This window comes from Sceloporus occidentalis, unplaced genomic scaffold (genome assembly GCF_023333645.1).
Source record: "Sceloporus occidentalis isolate IW3139 unplaced genomic scaffold, rSceOcc1.0.p SCAF_7, whole genome shotgun sequence".
NCBI classification, from domain to species: Eukaryota; Metazoa; Chordata; class Lepidosauria; order Squamata; family Phrynosomatidae; genus Sceloporus; species Sceloporus occidentalis.
Window position 1 is genome coordinate 53,639,688 of NW_028316987.1, and position 19,674 is coordinate 53,659,361.

Here is a 19,674-nt window from a genome sequence, read left to right on the forward strand (position 1 = left end):
TGCACCATTTCCAATCAAAAAACCTTTTCTATTAGCTTGGATTGGTTTATTTATGCTCCATCTTCTTCCCAAATCTAGGAGCCAAGACAGTTTACAATGCAATTGTAAATTCTAGGGCTCATTCCCACTGCAGTGTGCTCCGAAGCGTGATTCGGGGCAAATGACCCTTTTCCCCATTTGAAACCGCTTCCGATCCTCATTTGAGCAATTCCAGGAGGAAAGAAGCAGGGCAAACACAGAAAACCCTGGGGTTTCCTGACACTACTTTGAAAGTGGTTTTCCCCCCGAAGAATCAATTCTGAAGCGTGCCCAATAAGTGTGAACACCAGAATAAAATGACATTTTAGCTAGGCACGTTTTAAAATTTTGTGTTTTGTGTCTACTTTATTTTTCTCAAATGCTTAGTAAGTCTCACAAATACATGAATTCTCAAGGTGAGATAGGTACTTCATCACAAGTCTCAGAAGATATGAAAAGGCTACTTCCATCAAAACTGCCAAATGCAGCCAAATTCTTGTCTATCCCTATTCTGCTTATCCTTCCCTATTATATCACCCCAAGTGAGTTCTATGCGTTCTCTGTCCCTGATATTCCCACTTGTTAAGGTATGCCTCATACTCAATTCATAATTTATGCTCATCTAGACTGTTCCACTGAATATACAGTAGACTGCAGCCTTAGCCAGACTCAGAGGTGAGATTTCATAATCAGAGATGGCCGGATTAATATCTCTGGATGTTTCAAGTCTATAACTGCACCTCAGTTGAAACAAATCTTTCAACAAACTCCCTGCCTATGAATAGCAAATTTCTGATCCTCGTTCACTACTTTATCCACCAGCTGTTTTAACTGATTAGTCAAAAGCACACTCTTCTTGACATCAAATGTGCAGCAAAAACAAGTGTATAAATGAATAATTATTTCCAACACTTCCAATGAGATTAAGTACTTATTGGATTAAGAAAATAACAGGATTTAATGGGGTCATTTACGCCACCACTCTGGTATAAAGATCCATAGTACACACACAAACATCAGATCAGTATCTTTATTTCCAAAGCCTGATTGTTATGCCCATGTATACAAGTTTTTATAGTTTTGTTTCACATTTAATAAACTGTATTTAAAACTGCTAATGCATAAATAAAATAGAAAGCTTATCTACATTGGAAATTAAGCTATTGATTCTCACTACCAGGAAATGGGGGCGGGTGGGTAGGAATCACTTTTCCTTTATGGCCTGAATAAGAAGAAGATGGGAGAAACCTTGGAGTGACAGTTTTGTTGTTCATATATCTATTGTGCAGAAGAATGTGGCTCTTCTACAATATTTTAATTGGGCTTCTGATCTGGTGTGGAATATAAACATTTCTCTTTTTTGGAAAAATTCCTTCATCACTTGAGGTGGGGAAAACAGGAGCCAAACCTTTATAGAGCTAGGAGTTAGGTATAAAAGATGCATGATTCTGTTTGATGCAGTCCAGTTTTTGCTGGTGCTGGTGGTGGTGGTGTGTGTGTGTGTGAGGGAAGGTAATCAATGGGGATAATGTGAAAATTAAGGATGTGCCAAAACAAAATTTGCAATGAATGATGAAAAAGCATTCACCCGCTACTGCTGTTATTATTATCGCTGTTGTTGTTCCTGTTGCCACTATCGATCCTCTTCTTTCTCCTCCTGCTCCATTACTGTTTGTCTTTCCCACTGTACACACTTTCTACAGGATGCATGTCCTGGATCCACCCCCAGGACAACGTGACTGCCACACACCACACTGTACAGCGCATGGTGTCACGGCGCTCCTCCAGCTCTGCGTCTGCACAATGCAGAGCCGAAGGAGCACCATAAAGCGGCACAACCACGGCTACTGTGCTCTTTCCAGGGTCAAAAGGAAGCCGCTTTTTGTGGCGCCTTTTTGCGGTTCCTTTTTGTGCCCTGGAAAGGCTGGATCAGACCCGTGGTGTGTGGTTGCCATAGCCCCAATCTGGCAAAAATGGAGGCGCCTGCAGGCCACCCCTTAGGGTCCGTCTGCACAGCCCCTTAGTCTTCATCACAGTCTCCTCTTCTTCTCCCTTATCCTGCTGAAACTGTCATTGCAGCTTTTTAAAAAATCTGTTCCAGGTTAAGAGGCAACTGGTGTGGCCATGTGAGCTGCCTGAGCCTCGTGTGAACTCCTGCTCCACCATATAGTCTTGTGACTTGAAAACTCAGTCAGAATGTCTGTGGGAGTGGTCAGGAAACACGGCTGCATAAGGAATATACCATGGAGGAAACTGTAGTGTGAAAACCAGCTTGGTTGGTTTGACGGTTGGTGAGTTCTAATTTTGGTTGTGAGAGCAAGGCCTTCAACCAGTCTGGGAGTGAGAGATCAGTCTAGTATTCTCAGGCCGTCTGAGGCTCATCTATAAATGAGAAGGTGAAACTGTTCTGCAAATAAATTGCCTAAGCAAGTAACACTCTGCCAAAGCATTTCCTTATAAAATCATGTAGATTAATAATTCTTTAGCTGGCAGGCATATAAAGAACAGAAAAGTCTGTACTTGCCTCCTGATGCTGTCACTTCCCATGCTAGGCAATGTCCTTTAAAGCTCCAGCAGAAGCTAGAGAAAAGCGTCCATAGTTTCTCTCATCCATTGCTTTTGCTGTCCTGCCATTTGTCCATTTCTCTGTTTCTTTTGAAGCCATCCGGCAACCTACCTTACCATAGAAGGGAATGGAGGAATGTAAATACCAGAAGTGCTCAAGGAGTGCCTTTTCATTCAATGACTGTAGAGATTTTACAGGACACCGTCAAGTGTATGATGTATGAGACCAAGTTTTGGGGGGGGGGGGGTACTTTTTTTGACCTACAACTCCAATGCTGGGTGTGGGGTTCTGGGGAGTGTAGTGAAAACAAAGGCAACCAATCCATCCTCTGCTGTGGCAACCTATCATACTCATGGCAACTGAAGCTTAATGGGATACAGTCCTATCACTTGAAGAAAATAATTTGCATATTTATTCATTATATTTTTATCCCATCTTTCTAAATTGCTCATGCCGGTGTGTATGGTTTTCAGCAAATTGCACTCCCCTCCTCATGGGTCAAGGTACAGAGTACCAAAAGTTGGTCAATAGTTTTGACATCAGTGGGGAGAAATATCTCCCTTGTTTATTAATTCATGTATTTTATCTTTCTTCAAATATGGGACCCAAGATAGCTAACAATTTAACTTAAAACTAAAATAGCTGAAACTATGACTAGTATAAAAGTTTTTAAAACATGGATTTAAAACATTCAAACAGTAAAAACAAAAGTTCAAATACAAATCCAGTATACTGTAATCCAGATTAAACAACCTTCAGCACAAGACATTCAAAAGGCCTGAATAAACAGAAAGGTGGAAGAACCTGTTGGCAGGGAATTCCACAGCCCAGGAGTAACCACTGAGAATTGTCTCTCCTATGTCCTCAACAATGATGGTGGTAGGACTGAGGAAAAGCTTTCCTGTAAGTATCTTTTCTCAGGCAGCTCAGATTGAGAGATACAGTCTTTCAGATAGCCTGGATCCAAGCCATATAGGGCTTTACAGTTTGTAACCATCACTGTGAAGTATGCCTGGAAATGAACGAATAGCCAGTGGAGATGTTTGAGCAGGAGATTATATGTTCTTCTTCGTGGTCTCTGTGAATGACACAACACATGATACACATACTTAAGAGAAATACTTTCACTAGTCTAATAAAAATCTTGGATGCTGTTTTGGGAGAAGGGTGGGATAAAAGTACAATAAATAAATTAATAAATAGTTCCACCAAATTAACTAGAAATAAAATTAAATGATACTAAATAATTAGGAAGACGTATGTCCCTACAGCAATGGTATTGCTAGTCCCACTAAACTGTACAAGAATTTCTGTAAAATTAAGCAGGAACTCAATGTATGTTGTAGCACATGCGGTATCTGTCCTCTCCCCAGACAGTGGCGGATAATGCCTTTCCAGTCAGTGAGACAAAGAACCTGGGCCAATCATTAGTCCAAACTTTAAAGGAACTATCCAAAGTCTAAAACACATTTCAGAAATGATCTACAGTACTTTGAAACTGCATTAACTGTCCTGGCTCAATTCTAGAGAACTGAGAGACATTTAGCCTTCTCTGTAAGAGAGCTCTGGTGCCACAATAAACTACAATTCCCAGGAGTCCCTAGCACTGAGCCAGGCCACTTAAAGCGGTCTCAAATTGAACTATTTTTACAGTGTGTTTTAGACCTCAGTCTCTGAACTTGTTTAGGAGGACAGGATTCTGCATCTTGGACATTTACACTTGGACTAAAACAGAATGGATTTACTGTCCCACGGAATCTACCTGCTGACACAGCCTCCAGACATTGTTGGATGACAACTCCTATCATAATTGAGCAGTTGATGGGACCTGGAGTCCAATGACCTAAATGTTCCTCAGTCTATGTCGTCATTCAAGTACTTCATTTTCAGTCTTCAGTATGATAGTCTGACACAAGATTTGAGGCAAATCATAGAGTAATTTTGCAATTTTTCTCGCACAAAATCCACTGAATACAGGGGGCATCTAGCTAAACATGCATAATTTTGCATTACAAAACATCAGAAAAGGCACATTTCCCTTGCTAACACTAAAGATGAGAAATGAATACGGGCTCTATGCCTAAAGGATTGTGTCATATGAAGGTTGTTGAAAAATGGGCAGTTTTTATTCTATTATTCTTTTGGCACTAAAATAGCTTAGGTATTTTTTCTCTCAAAAATACATAAAGCAATTAAACATTCTTAATAAATACCTGCTTGTTCATAACTTTCCCCACACCCACCCAATTATTTCTTTCTTGGAATAACTGCTTAAGTTCCTCCACCTTAAAGATAATATCAGAAGAAGACTGGTATATCTGTTTAAACTTTCAAGCAGGCCCCTTAGTGCCTCACACTTAAATATTTCCCACACTCAAGACTCTGATTTAATCTAAAAACCACAGTTGTGCAAGACTGATAAACTCCATGTGACAATGCATGACATTTGATCATCAATTTAAACAAGAAACCGAAGGAATTCATAAATACGTTTTTGATTAGGAATGGATAAGAAATGTGTTCAGTTCACATCTGAATGCAAACTTAACAAGTCACACTTCCTCAGTCTATACACTAAAGGTAAATATGAGACTTTAAAGGGCCCTTTTAAAGCCTAGGAGTGTCATTTCACTGCAATGTTGAAGTAAATGTTTCAAATTTAACTCAGCAGTATTGACACAGTGGGTCAGATACATGGTTGGGTACAGGTGGGCACAACAGTAGAAGGCCAGTGGAGAGAAGAAGGTGAAAGGTTTTATTTATAAGATACTATCCTTCATTAGAAGATATTAACGTTGTATGCAAGATGTATTAAAACTAAATTGTAATGCAATCTGGTACAATAAAAACTTTTGTAAAAAAAAACCCACAAGGTTAAAGAAAATCAAAAGCATTAAACTAAAGCAGGCTAACAAAAGGAGGAAACATTTAACTCCATACTGTGTTGAAAGACTGATGTCTTAATCTCCTCCCCACAGGAATTTCTGCTTCTCCAATTATGATAACAATCATTATTATTATTTTTACTGCTGTTGCTGCTGCTATTGTATTATTGTGTAGTAGTGTGTAATATTGTTATGAAAGCAGAATCTTTTTGTATGATCAAGAGTTCCTTATTTTTTTAAATCACACACACACATGGTTGAGTAAATGAGATTTCACTTTTACTTGTATATGCACTTCAAGAACAGCACATATGCTGGAGCTGAGTGCATATTGAGCCATATACACGTATAGGTATGTTTCTGGTGAAAAACATGTCTTAATGAAAACAGGTTATTGTGCATTCAGTAGTTTAATTCCATGAAATTCCAAATAGTTCAATTCCATGAAACCTAAATAATTAAGAACAATTTTGAAAAAAATATATGTTTGCATTTCTCCAGAATGGTTGTGTATTGTGAGACTGGAAAGTGGTAGAGATCTATCAGGCTGCTAAGGGATGTGATGGCTTAGTGGTTAAGAGGCCAAGTCTGACGATCGGAAGATTAGAAGATTGGCTGTTTGAGGCCTGAGTGTCGCATGATGGGATGAGCTCCTGTCACTAATTCCAGTTTCTGCCAACCTAGGAGTTCGAAAGCATGCAAATGCAAGTAGATTGGTACCACTTTGGTGGGAAGGTAACAGTGTTTGGTGCAGTCATGCTGGCCACATGACCACCGGAGTCGTCTTTGGACAATGCTGGCTCTTCAGCTTAGTGGTGCCCTGGTGGCGCAGTGGTTAAATGCCTGTACTGCAGCCATTCACTCAAGACCACAAGGTTGCGAGTTCAAGACCAGCAAAAGGGCCCTAGCTCGACTCAGGCTTGCATCCTTCCAAGGCCGCTAAAATGAGTACCCAGACTGTTGGGGGCTAATTAGCTTACTTGCAAATTAGCTTACTTGCTGTTCACCGCTATGATCTTTGGAATAGCGGTATATAAATAAAATAAATTATTATTAGTAGTAGTAACAGAGATGAGCACCACCCCCTAGTTATGACTAGACATTCATGTCAAAGGACTACCTTTACCTTTACCTTTATATCAGGCTGCTAGGAAACTCACAGGGTGTCCTTGGGCAAGTCACACTCTCTCAGCCTCAGAAGAAGGCAAAGGCTAACCCCCTCTGAAAACAACTTTCTAAGAAAATCTTGTGACAGGTTCGCCTAGAGGTTCCCAAACATTTTTTTCTTGTAGACCACTTTCAAAATTTTACTGGTTTCGGTGAACCCCCTGCTGCTACATTTCTACCATATTCCCAAATCTCGTCAAAAAATGTGAAGATTAGACCCCCCCGTAGACCCCCGTCGAGTCTCCCATGGACCCCTGGGGGTCCACGTGGACCACTCTGGGAATCACCAAGCACACAACAACAATAGCAGTAACAACAGGATGATAAACAACAGAAACTGACAAGTTCAGGTCACTATGGTTAAATCACTAAAGTTGACTATAGACAAATAATTCATTTTCCTCAAGTCAAAACCTGATGTAATGTTAATTGCACAAATGCATTTTTGTTTTGTAAATAGCAGTATCAGACTACCTGAGTCATCTTCAGACTACAAAGAATGAGGAGGAGGAATTTAAGACAGACTGTCCTACAGATATGAAAATCTGTCACCTTCATTTTCATTGGTTCTTTGAAAATTGTCCCATCCCACTCCTGCTTCTTAGACTGCCCCCTGCTTTCCCTCTTTCCTTTAAAGATGGTAGGGCATTTTTGCATGCCCTATTTCTCAAGTTTCTAAAATATTTAATAAATTTTAAATAAATGTGCACATTTCTATCATTGATTAAGGTGCATATGTGCACATTTTCCAAACACTGATCTCTATGTTACTTTTTGCACATTTTTTTCCTCATTATAAGCTTCAAAAAAACCAATAATTTTCAGTTCAAGGTATGCTTTTGTCACTTTACGTATCTAGCAGCAAGGGGCAAATTATATATTTTCTCACCACAGTTTGCCCTCCATCCCATTTTCTGAAGTAGCTTCTTCTAGCAATACTTCCAGTATTCTTGGAGTATAAACTTAGTGGTTTCAAGGAATTCACTATGTGCCCATGCCTAAACTGAGTCTAAAAGCTATGGTTCTGAGAAGGTTTATCGAAAAATTTCAACCTGGAAGGGTTGATCTCGATATTTTAATTTTGAATACAGCATCTTTCCAAATACAAGTTGCTAGGTGAACAGGGTACAGTAACCCGTCACTGATAAACTTACCAAAACTTACTGTCCCAACAGGTTTCTTAGAGAATTATAGTGCTGTCATCATTTCAACCAGATAATTCAAGTTTAGATGATTTGCCAGGTATTATACCAAGACTAGTAATTTAAAATAACTTCTCTGATGAAATCCTGGCCTTGAATATGTGCCTGTCCTGCATGGTTAAACCAGTTGGATGAAAGGCTACTTTTAAACACAACTGTATGCTTTTTAAAAAAAAAAAAAAAAAAAACTTTTAAAGCACTTCATTACATATTTTCCCACCGACAGGAGATATGGCAGGTTTTTAAATATTTAAGTAGGGTGACAAAGTTCATTTTAGCTTCAGTAATGCTTAAACCCCAGGACACCCCGATTCTACAGCCTGACCAGAATGATCTTTGTACAAATTTGTCTCTCAAGGGGATGAGAAAAAAGTTGGAATCCAACTTTCATAAATGCCAAGACGTTTCCATCTTGCCTTCACTTCCCTATTATTAGCTTCCCCAACTTTCTGTTGCTAACTAATTATACCTTAGAGCTAAGCCGCAAATAATTTTGCCTGAAATTCGGCCGTTAATTCCCAAGAATAAATGATAAACATGTAAACACAGAGCTGCCAAATGATTATATGGCCTCATAAAACTGAAGGGTGGAGCACTATCCTCAGCCCTGGTTCTTCACAACTTGTTTTCCAAGTGTACCACAACATATGCTGTAAGGGTGTGTCCGTGATCCTGTAACAAGGAATGAGTAAGCTTCTATAAAATGTGACAGAACAAGAAACACCAATTTGTTTTCACACCTCGCTCTGCCTCTGGGAATAAGGTTTGTGGTGTTTAGGCAATTAAATACAGAGCCATCTGCTGGCATTTGAAAGGAAAGGCAGGTCTGAGTCCAAACTTAACACACACAATCACAGAGCATTCTTCCTTTTACCTGTCCTTCTTTCTGCAGCCTTTTTGCCTGAAAGATGCTGTTCAGTTCAAACTTAATTTCACTTTCCTCCCTCCCTTTGCTGGTGTTAATCTCTCTCTTTTTAAAATACAGCATAAATGTCCCATTTAATAATAACATATTTGGAGGTGCTTCAGAGGAAGTTCAATGCCAGTAACTCACAGTAATATTGTGCAACTGAATGCAGAAGGGAAGCCAAGGAAAGCTATTCTCCAGATGGCGTGAGATAAAAATCGCAGTGTATTTAGACCACATGATATTGCGGCTAAACCCAGGGATGGAGCAGTTCAGCTCTCTCCCCAACGTAACTGTATAACCCTTCGAAGCAGCTGCTGTACTTACTTGAGTAATTACAATCAACTGAGAATTGGTGTGTAGTATTACAAATAGTAATGCACAAATGCTATGCAACTTACCAGCTGATTGGAGAAACTGACGGGAGCCAACTTAATGGAGAAGCAGATTTCCAATAAGTTTTGATATTCAAAACGTCTGGTTTCTCATTAGTACAGGCAGATTTTAATGCCTTTATTACCCTTTCATCCCAGGAGACTGCTTGTGATAATGACATGGAGGCTTCAGGCTACATGCACCTGAACAGACATGTACAGTCCACCTCACCAAAATCCTTTTTCCTTGGGAGAAAGTGAAGAGCTCTATTTATATTGTGGTTGTGTGCTATTCAGTCATTTCCAGCATATGGGAAGCCAAGGGGTTTTCTGGGGCTGAGAGTGTGTGACTTGCCCTGGGTCACCCAGTGGGTTTCCATGGCTGAGCAGGGAATTCAACTCAGATCTCCAGATATGTAGCCCAGTGCTCAAACTGCTATATCACACTGGCTCTTTTTCTTCCAACCAAAGTGATTCCGATAGTGATCACGCCATTCTCCTTTCTTGAGCTGGAAAGATAGTCTCAATGAAAATAACCTTTCTGAAATTTCCAAAGCTTCCTTGAAAGAAAATGGACAATTTCTGAGAAATAAGGTGTCCAAGATATTTTAAAAGGTAAATGGCAAAAATGTATTTGAAAATAGAGTTTCCATGTAGGAAGGAAAACGAAAATTTCGTAACCCAATACAAATACAGATAACACGGACAGTATTCGAGAAACTCAGCGATACTGAGATAAGAGAGATTTTCACACCCCTACTCACAGCTAATGTTAAGCAGAAGAAAACTGGGTGGATTTGGGGGTGACGGGATACCTGTTATGGGGTGTACTGAAGGTCTTCAGGATGTTGTACATGTTCTTTAGGTCATGGGTTGTACACTCTTCCTCTGTAACTAAACTGTCATATTCTTAACTTCCATTTTCTCCCAAACAATAATGGTATTGGTACAGAAATCATAAATCAAGGAAACATGAAGAGACAACTGGGGCAGAAGCAATATCCAGCAATGAAAAGCCTACAACTTTTTTAAAAAAAACCTTAAGTACCGCTCTCCCAGTTTTAATAAACTGAACAAACTTTCTGTCCCCAATCTCTTGCAGTCATTCCCATGAGGCAATTTAGCTCATGTGAATGAAGTGTCTGTAAGTAAGGTAGCTATGTAACCAGTTTTGATTGTTAGAAGTTCAAGAGCAATTAGTCTGAAACATCTAGGTTATTAAAAGCTCTAATGAAGAATGTAAGTAAATGGTCATACTCCTTACTAATGTCGTCCCACCTCATAATTAATGAATTCTGAGAACAAAGGGAAACATTATGGAAGGTTGCATTGTAGCAGAAGCCAGGTTTATGTACTGCCCTATTTTACGCTGAGTTAGTAATTCAGAAGTACATCCTATCATCTTCTCCTAGTCAACGAGTACTGCTAAGTATTACTATGTACTTTTTACACCATTGAGCTTCCTTTCATGTCGCATGCACAAGCTGAAGGCAAAGAGAGAGAGAGAGAGAGAAATCTGATTCTTGAACATTTTGCTGCCTTTTCTGCAATATAGAATCCAGGAAACCATAAAACTTGCAGTATTTCAAGTAACTCTTTCCTCTGGCCAAATTTGCCAGTCCCATAGAATATTTGTAGGATGCCCTGCTTTACAGAACTTTATTCCACCCGTAGGGCTACTGAAGGGCAACCTTCTGTTTGACACTCTCTTCTGTTTGAAAGATTGTCCAATCCCAATTCCGTTTAAAGAAAAGGAACTGTAAAAAAGTGGGGAAAGGATCTTGAAATTGCCCATCTACAGTTTGTGGAGAAGAAAGGGAGAGAACTCCACTTGTTGAAAGAACCTAAACTGTTTATTTTAAGCCCAATATATTTCAGACATGGCCGTTCCTCTAGGACATTGCATACAAGTAAGGATACAACAGAAATAACATTTCTTGCCTGAATCATATTGGTATATTGTACTAGCCCTTTTGCCAAGGGCAGGCAGAGGTGGCAAGGGAAAGCATGCAAAACTAGTTAGCTCCCACCAACCTAGTTCTCCAGTGCTTTACACCCTTCAGACTAGCTGTGTCTGGACTTTTCCTTCCTGCCAAAACTGCCTACAGCAGAGGTGGACATAGTAGAATTTGTAGGCTGCATGCAGACCCAGGCACCACTTTTGTGGCCTTTGGAGCCCCCAAAGCACCTCAATTTTTTTACCAAAATTCCTGATCCAAAAATCCCCTCAAATGTATGAAAACACATGAAAATATCTTCCCCTTATCCCCACAAGAACTCCAGAACACTATATAACCCTCCCCCCTGCCAAATATCTGTTTTCTTCTACAATCCACCTCAGAATGGTAACAGGGTTTTTGTCCTATTCTGGGGGAGGGGGGGGGGATAGCCTGCAGGGGGATCCCAGGGGGGAAATTGGTCCCAGCCCCCACACAGTTGCCCACTCTCTATGATTCCAGCCTAAGTATCCAGAGATAATTATATCAAAGTTACAATCTTTTTAAAGTATTTAAATGGTGAGAGGCACGTGGATAATTAAGTCAGAGTCTTCCTCACTATGGTTAGATATATTCTATTTCTACTTAAATGATAGTAAATATTTCCAAATTTGCATTTATGCATACGAAACCTTACATGCAAAAATGGGCTTTCCTTTTTCAGGATTCATAAGTGGCCACCCTAAATATCTGTAAGCCCGACTCTGGACGTTGATCTCATAATTGTGTGTAACATGCTTCTCTTCTATATTGCCAACTTTCTCCTTTATATTGCCATTATAGAAATTATCTAACCATATCATAGGGAATTATTTTATTCTGAGTAAATATTGTTTTATCCACAGATGCACCTATAGTTTTAAAATAATTATGCCATATTTCATTGTCTAGAAATCTGCGCTGCACCTTAATCGGTGAATGAAATTGTCTCTGCTTAAGATAGATAAAGTCTGTGATAGAAAGGAAGATGATTAGAAAACACAGGATAATCAGTGACTCCTTCAAATTAAGGTAGTGATTGTTTTAAAGAGACAGGATCCACATTCACATGTCTAATGGTGGCTTGTCTTTTAATTCCTACCTTGATTTTAAAGTTCATATGCTTTATATTTTGCTAAAATTACTACAGCAATACCATAGATTACAGCTCAGAGAAGACAAAAGTACAGATCCACACATAAAAAACTAGACAATATTTGTATACCCCTAAAAAAAGGGGATACTAAAAGGAAAAAAATTGGGCAACTCTGAAATCTTAAGGTGTATAACATTTTTGTTTCTGTAAAATGGAAGTCTGGTTTCATTACTTAGCATTTATACTCAATAATCCTACACAAAGAGAGAAGGACACATATCTGCTGCATGTGTGTGCATGTGTGCCTTGCTCCTAAACTTTGAAAACTCTGGATATATTGGGAGGCCAGAAATTGCACCACTTATGGAAGTATTGTGGCTGGATCAATCACATCCAATCTGGAAAACTGGAAAGGTCAATATGACTGATTGGTGGTCTCAATTTTGGAAATTTTGGTTTATGGAAAAGCTCACTGATCAATCTAGAAGGTTGCAGGAGTGAAATCTTCCTCTGCCTTTTGAAGAACGATGGTCCCCAACATTGGAGCAGAAGTGGATCTTCCTTTGTAATATGATTCCCTTTTGATGATTGAACTGGTGCAAAGAAGGTATCTCTGTGTTCTGAGCCCATCCCTGTTTTTATGTAATGTTGCCCTTTTACATCCCACGTGACCTTGAATTTTTGAAGTTGGTTCTTAAGTATCTGTATTTTAGCTTGTTTTTTGTTTGTATTTGTTATTGTTTTCTGCTTTTTTTTTTTGGTAAGAAATAAAATTTATTTAAACATTTATTTTTTAAAAATCTCATCCAATCTGATGGGGCAGATTTTCAGGCTTCATTTAAAGGCTAGGAACAATATAATGAGTTACCACCTGATACTGAACTTTTTTCATACAGGAAGTGCTGGCAGTTATGGAAGCTGAAGAGTTCTAGAAAGGTGAAAAGTAAGTAAAAAAGGAATACATAACACCCTCCATTACTTTGCAACAAAATGGTAAATGAATAAATCCCCCACCAAGAGAAATTAAAGACATTTAATGGAATTTCTGATGTGTCCTGAGAATGCAGCCAAAAAACAGAATTCCCAGCTTTGCAGGGAAGAAAGACTTTGGGAAACTAGAAGAGAGCTTTCAATGTAGCACTTCCCATCACAGATAATTCTCAGGAATCACAAATATTGTGGGTGATTGTTTTGTGGCTAATGAGCCATGTGATCTTTCTTAACCCAGATATGGGGGAAGATTTCAGCTGCCTACATGGTCACTTGTAGCAAAAAGCATCACTCCAGTGTGTGAAAATGGAAAGCTGATTTCTTTTCTTTCTTTCTTTCTTTTTTAAAAGCTACAATTGTAACTCCAGGGCCTGTCCTGAAATAAATTGATTGGCACTATGCTCAGAATTAACTACCCTAAAAGTAACTACCTTGTCATTACATTTCAATAACAAATCTGACTACTACAAACCAGTGGCCAGTAATAGAAAACCCAAAACTTCCTCCTGTTTACCTTAATACCTGAAACAAATCACAAGACAGTAGCAGAAGACACAGTCAGCACTCAGCTGTCATATTCCTCCTCTATAACTGATGCATCCACTTAAGTATATAGGCAATTAAAATTTTACATTTATGCTGGAAAAGGAGTGAAGTTAGCACTACAGTGAGCCCTTGCCATCCACTGGGGCTTGATTCCAGGACATCCCATGAATACCAAAATATGTGGATACTCAAGTTCCACTAAATAAAATGGTATAATTAAGTGGTGTCCCACATATAAAATGGCAAAATCAAGTTTTGCTTTTTGGAATTTATATTTTTTTAAAAATATTTTCAAGCTGTGGATAGTTGAATCCATGGATAAATAACCCATGGGTATGGAAGGCTGATTGTAGTTGTATCTTCAGTATCGAAAAAAGGAAGCAACTACAAGCAAGTCATTATTTGTAACTTGTTACTTTTGAGCTCTGAGCATGATCATTTTGTAGGTGTTGCCCACATGCAGTTATGCCATTCAGCTGGTTCACACATACTGGTTGTTAAAACGTGTTGTGTTTTCTGAATCACTTGTTGTGAGGATAGAAAATGGGGGGGGATCACTGTTCCCCCATTTCTCTCCAAGTTGTGCACCCTTTGATTAATTACCAGTCACCCTCTCTGTCAGCAACAGCAGCAATAGCAAGCCAAAAGTTTTCCTGACCAGCCCCAGCTCTGCCGCAGAACTCATAGTATATGGTGCAGAGAGAAAGCTAATGAAGAGGAGAAAAGGGAGTTGATAGCTGCCTTGAGGGCAGCCCCCATCAGCGAAGAAAGGTAAGCAGAGAAGGAGGAGGGAGAGTGAGAGAGAAAGACAGAGAGGCAGGGAGGGTCATCCAGAGAACTCTTGACCCTGATCCCTCTGCCCTGCTGCCAGCAAGCATGGTTCTACACACATTTTTCCAATAATGAATCATACAACAATTGAAAATGTTTGGTTAACATGTACACATTTGGGGGGGGGGGGGGTTGATACAACTGATTTGGGGGAATAAGTGGACACATATTTTTGGTGTACATGTACACAGACTTAGGTGTATGTGTGCACCTTAAACACAACACACATTCAGCTACAGATGTGTGTGTGTTCAGTAATAGTATACACACACAGAGAAATTGATTCTGATATATACACACATTTTTTGCATTTCCTATTTAATGAACTGGCCTGACTGTTCACCTCATTCCCACTATGAAATAACCCAGTGTGGAAACTGGGTTATTTCTGTGGTGTTCATAACCTGACCAAGTTCATTCGAAGCACTCTGAATCGATTCTTCCAACAGGAAGGGAGGTGTTACACATGCCACCTGGTCTTGCCCTCCCACCTGTTTTTTTTCCTTCTAGGCCAGTGAAGACACCGGCTCCATAAATCTGGTTAGTATTTCCACCACTGCCTCCATTTCCCTCAGTTTAGCATTGGAAGGCTTATTTATACATTTATACACTTTTTGTGTAGGGATTAGAACTACCCTTCACCAACAGTGAAAGCAAAAGTGGAATGATGGAGATGCGCATCACTTGACATTAAAAAAAACCCAAGTACAATTGAACACGTTCAAAATGGAGGCTCCATTTTAAATTAATAAGACAGCAGTGTGAAAGTCTGCCTAGGCTTCATTACCAGATTTTTACCTTAATTCCAACCATTCATGTAATCATAGCTGATTTCTCTATCCTGATTATCTATACCTTTGATTACCCTTCCCACACAGTGTAGTCCTTGCAATTGTTGAGTTATACAGTCGGCCCTTCTTATACCACTGATTTTTTATACACGGATTCAAGCATCCACAGTTTGAAAATGTTCCAAAAAAGTATAAATTTCAAGTATCAAACATTGATTTTCCATTTTTTATAAGGGACGCCATTTTGCTATGTCATTATATTTAATGGGATTTGAGCAACCACGGATTTTGTTATACATGGGGGGTCATGGAACCAAACCCCAGTGTATTACAAGGGTCCACTGGACCAGTGTCAACTCACCTGGCTCTTGACCATTTGGGCCACTTAGGATTTCAGTTCCAGTCAAACTTAAAGCAGGCTCCTGACAATAGTAGGACAAGTTAGTCATAATTAACGTAGGGTCTAATTTATATCAATGAATCTGTTCTAAATCTGAATCCATCCCTATGTTTTATTTAAAAGGACAATTTGCTAAGAAAAGTGAGAGATACTGCATTTTGCAACATTGTGCTTTAGCATGTTTGTTTAGTATCTGGGCAAATGCAGACATGATCAAATGGCAGAATTAGTCATACAGTATTATTGAAGGCTCTGTCTGTCTCTCGAGACTTTTTATTTAATGAAAATTTATTATCTGTATTATTGTTGAGGAAAGAAATCTTCTAGCAATGAAACGGCTCCAGACATTTTGTTAATGGTACAGTATGTAACTGCAAATGCATCTGAACTTCTTGGGAAAACTTCACTTAGCTAGCATTAACAATGCAAATAAGCCCAGAAGCACAAACCTGCCAAAATGTATACCAATCACTGTTTATAAATGCAAGAAAGAGAATTAGCACATCAAGAAAGGAAAAAACACATTTTGGGGTGTCAACCTTTCTGTAAACCTCTTTTTAGCTGTAACAGTTGCTCTTCTCATTTCATTTTATTTTATTGGAAGAGGTGTGATGGGCACACGGAAGGTACTACACCTGGCATTCATTGTGTTGGCTGTTTAGAAGTGCAGGCAGCATCTGTGCTGGGTTCAACTGATTTCATCACCTGAGAAGCCTGAAATTAGTTATTCTCCAACATGTAGTCTGATTAAAACTTTTTTTTTCTTTTTGAGAAATATAAGAAAGATATATTATGAGATTTGGGGTTTTTATTTTTAAAAAGTCAGGATTATATCAAGAGACCCTCTTAAAAATGGCTACTTCATAGTAAACAAAAATATTTTTTTATAATTTCCAAAATGTGAAATAATATGTCCATTAACATATAGAGCAGGGCTTCCCCTTTCTTAAGACCTCGTATTTTTCCATTGGTGTTTTTGTGGGCCTTCAAATCATTTCCGACTTATGGCGATCCTAAGGGTATCTTGTCAGAATTTGTTCAGAGGATATTTGCCATTGCCTTCCCCCAAGTTTGAGGGCATGTGACTTCCCTAAGGTCACCCAGTGAATTTCATGGCCAAGTGGGAATTAAAACATAGTCAGTGTTTATGAATTTATATAGCATTGTTACCACATTTAGTGGTAAGATAAATACTCCAAGGACTGGTGTAATTCAAAGAGGCCACTTAAGAAGCGGGGGAAGAAATACTACCTTCCCCATTGAGTGGCAGCACATCATGACTTATGGCTCTAATTTTCAGACATGGATTTTTGAAAGACAGATAAGGGGGTGAGATAGGAAGGGGAGAACTAAAAATTCTCTCTTTGTGAGAATGAGAAGCTCAAGGCCTTTTAAATGCTGCTTGGTATAATATGTAATATATAGTCTAAATCAGGCCAGATGTAGACCCAGGTCCTCTTGTGTCATTCAAAATAATTAACAACTAGTTTTGTACAGTTTTGCTAAAATACAGACAAGTTAGCCAAATTTTTCAATTGTTGTATAATTCACCATAGGAGAAATTTGTGTTGATGTCTGATGCGTCCTTGCCTGCAGCAGACGGCAGGGGAAGGATCAGGGCCAAGTGCTCTCTGGATGACCTGCTCTCCCTCTGTTGTTATTCCTTGCTTTTTTCCCCTTCCTTCCTTCTTTCCTGCCTGCCTTTTCTTATCCAATATGGGCTGTTTGCAAAATGATGACTGACTCCCTTTTCTCCTTTTCCTTAGTCTTTCCCCATTGTGTGCAAAACTCTGGTAGGGCTGGGATTGGATGGAAAAGCCCTTTGCTTCCTGCTGCTGCTGTTACCAGAGGATTGCTGATGATGAAACAAAGTGTGCTCCATTTGGATGGGGTGGGTACAATGAATTTTTGTTTTCTAGCTCCGAAACAAGTGGTTTGGAGAGCCTGACAAATTTCAACAAATGGTTCAGGTAAACCAGTGTGAACCAGATAAATGACACCACTGCCTATGTCCATATTTCTAAGATTCCTTGAGTTCCCCATCGAGAGAACTACACTTCCAGACTTCCAGTACCATTCACAGGGTGTCCGTGGACCTTTGGGGGGGGGGGAAGAAGACACTTTCTTTCTTTCTTTCTTTCTTTCTTTCTTTCTTTCTTTCTTTCTGTAACCTCTGTTTTATCTGGAGGAGCTTCTGTGGACTGTTTGGCTGTAATCTAAATTGAGCAAGTCCCAAAATGTTTTTGAAAAAACCTGGCTAATCATTTGATCACTGATGATTTTATGTTATTTTGAGAATCAGGGGGAGTAATCCTGTCAATCTACATACAAGCCCAAAGAGGTCTGTGAGCCACAATAGGAGATAAACTTTGAAGTTTTATTACAGACACACACTCAAATGAACTGTCAGGACATCTTTTAAATTGAAAATCAGCTTGATTGTCAGTCTTGGTGCAAGTGGCTGCAGGAGAAACTTCAGGATAGCTCAGGCTATGGCTGCATATCTTCCTACCTATATTCTACTTTCCTCCAGTGAGTTCGATTACATAGCTCTCCTTCCTGCACATTATCCTCAAAACAAATCTGTATGGTAAGGTCAGAGTGAAAGACTTTAGTGAAACATCCAATGAGTTTTGTGACTGAGTTGGAACTTGAACTTGGATCTCCTAAGTTCCAAGTCCAACCACTATACCACACGGTTCCCCATCGTTATTTTTAGGGTTGCAAAAATAATTTCCCCCTCATATCTGGTCATAGAGATTTACAGGTAGAAGAATTTCTGTGCTTCATAGACCTTTTCCCATCATTTTACAGGTACCATTTTAGGTTTCCAGTTTAATGTACTTTCCTCAACCAAGCTCTATGGCCAAACTTATAACTCTAATCTTAGGAAAAATTGTATTCTACTAGAGGAGTAGAAGTTATATATGAACATTCGTTTTCTTATATCTAAACAATAAAAGATTCCAATGTCTTTCATTAAAAAAAATCAAACTTGTTGATATTTAAATGAAAACCATAAAATTATTTTAACACTTGGAGAAGAAAGAAGAGATTTTATAATTTCTTTAATGGCAGCAAACATCTTGCAATGGGAAAAAACCCTGGAAATATGATGGTAAAGGCTATAGGCTTACTCTTGTTTGTTTTTTTCTTTCAAGCAAAATTAAGATAAAATGCTTGAATTGACCCAAAATAGGAGTGCAGAAGTCAAATTATTTTTTTAAAAATCAGAAAAATATTGTTAAATAAAATTCTACTTTCAATAATGAATAAAGATAAAGTGAAGTTGTTATTGTATCACTGGTGCCAGAGCCAACATTCTTGAATTTATTTCAATTGTCCAGTATAACTTTCTTCTAAATGCAAATCTGTTACCCTAGGAAACCACCATCTTTGATTATTCTTTTGCTGTGGTAAAAAGAGAAAAGGAGACAGGGGGTGGGTGGTAGAGAACTAAGAGCAATGCTGCATGGGAGAATGGTTACTGTGTGTTTTAGGGAGGGGTTTAGGTCCGTGGCAAAGGCAACATTTATGTGGCCTCTTCCTAATCCTAAAACTTTCAGCATGCTCCAATTTTCGCCTATACCTGAGCATGTGATTCTGTAAATTCTTCCTATTCCTCCTCCTATGAAATAGTTCTTAATTATAAAACATACATAAAATATCAAGGTCTAGTGACTTGAACATATCCTGCAGTTTGAATGCAACTTTCTAAGGCCTGTTACAGACTGCCAAAATAAAGCTGCTTCGGGTCTCTTTGGAGGTATGCTATTTAAATGATGCATGGGCCCTAAGAGTCCGGAGGTTGCGCCAAAGCCACACTCCATTCCTAAGCACTGGAGTGCAGCTTTGGTGCAGCTTCTGGATTCTTAGGGTGCATGCATAATTTAAACAGCATATCTCCAAAGAGACCCGAAGCAGC

The 19,674-nt window shown here is 39.0% G+C and overlaps 1 protein-coding gene across 1 annotated transcript in view; it reads right to left on the minus strand.

Annotated features, from left to right (window-relative positions):
- Positions 1 to 1,066: 1,066 nt before the first annotated feature.
- LOC149309745 (uncharacterized) overlaps positions 1,067 to 19,674 on the minus strand; it is a 49,253-nt gene continuing 30,645 nt past the window's right edge. Inside the window, exon 6 of the mRNA XM_089534009.1 lies at positions 1,067 to 3,662. Within this exon, the coding sequence (XP_089390135.1) occupies positions 3,581 to 3,662 (82 nt within the window). The 3' untranslated portion in view covers positions 1,067 to 3,580. The remainder of the gene's footprint in view (positions 3,663 to 19,674) is intronic.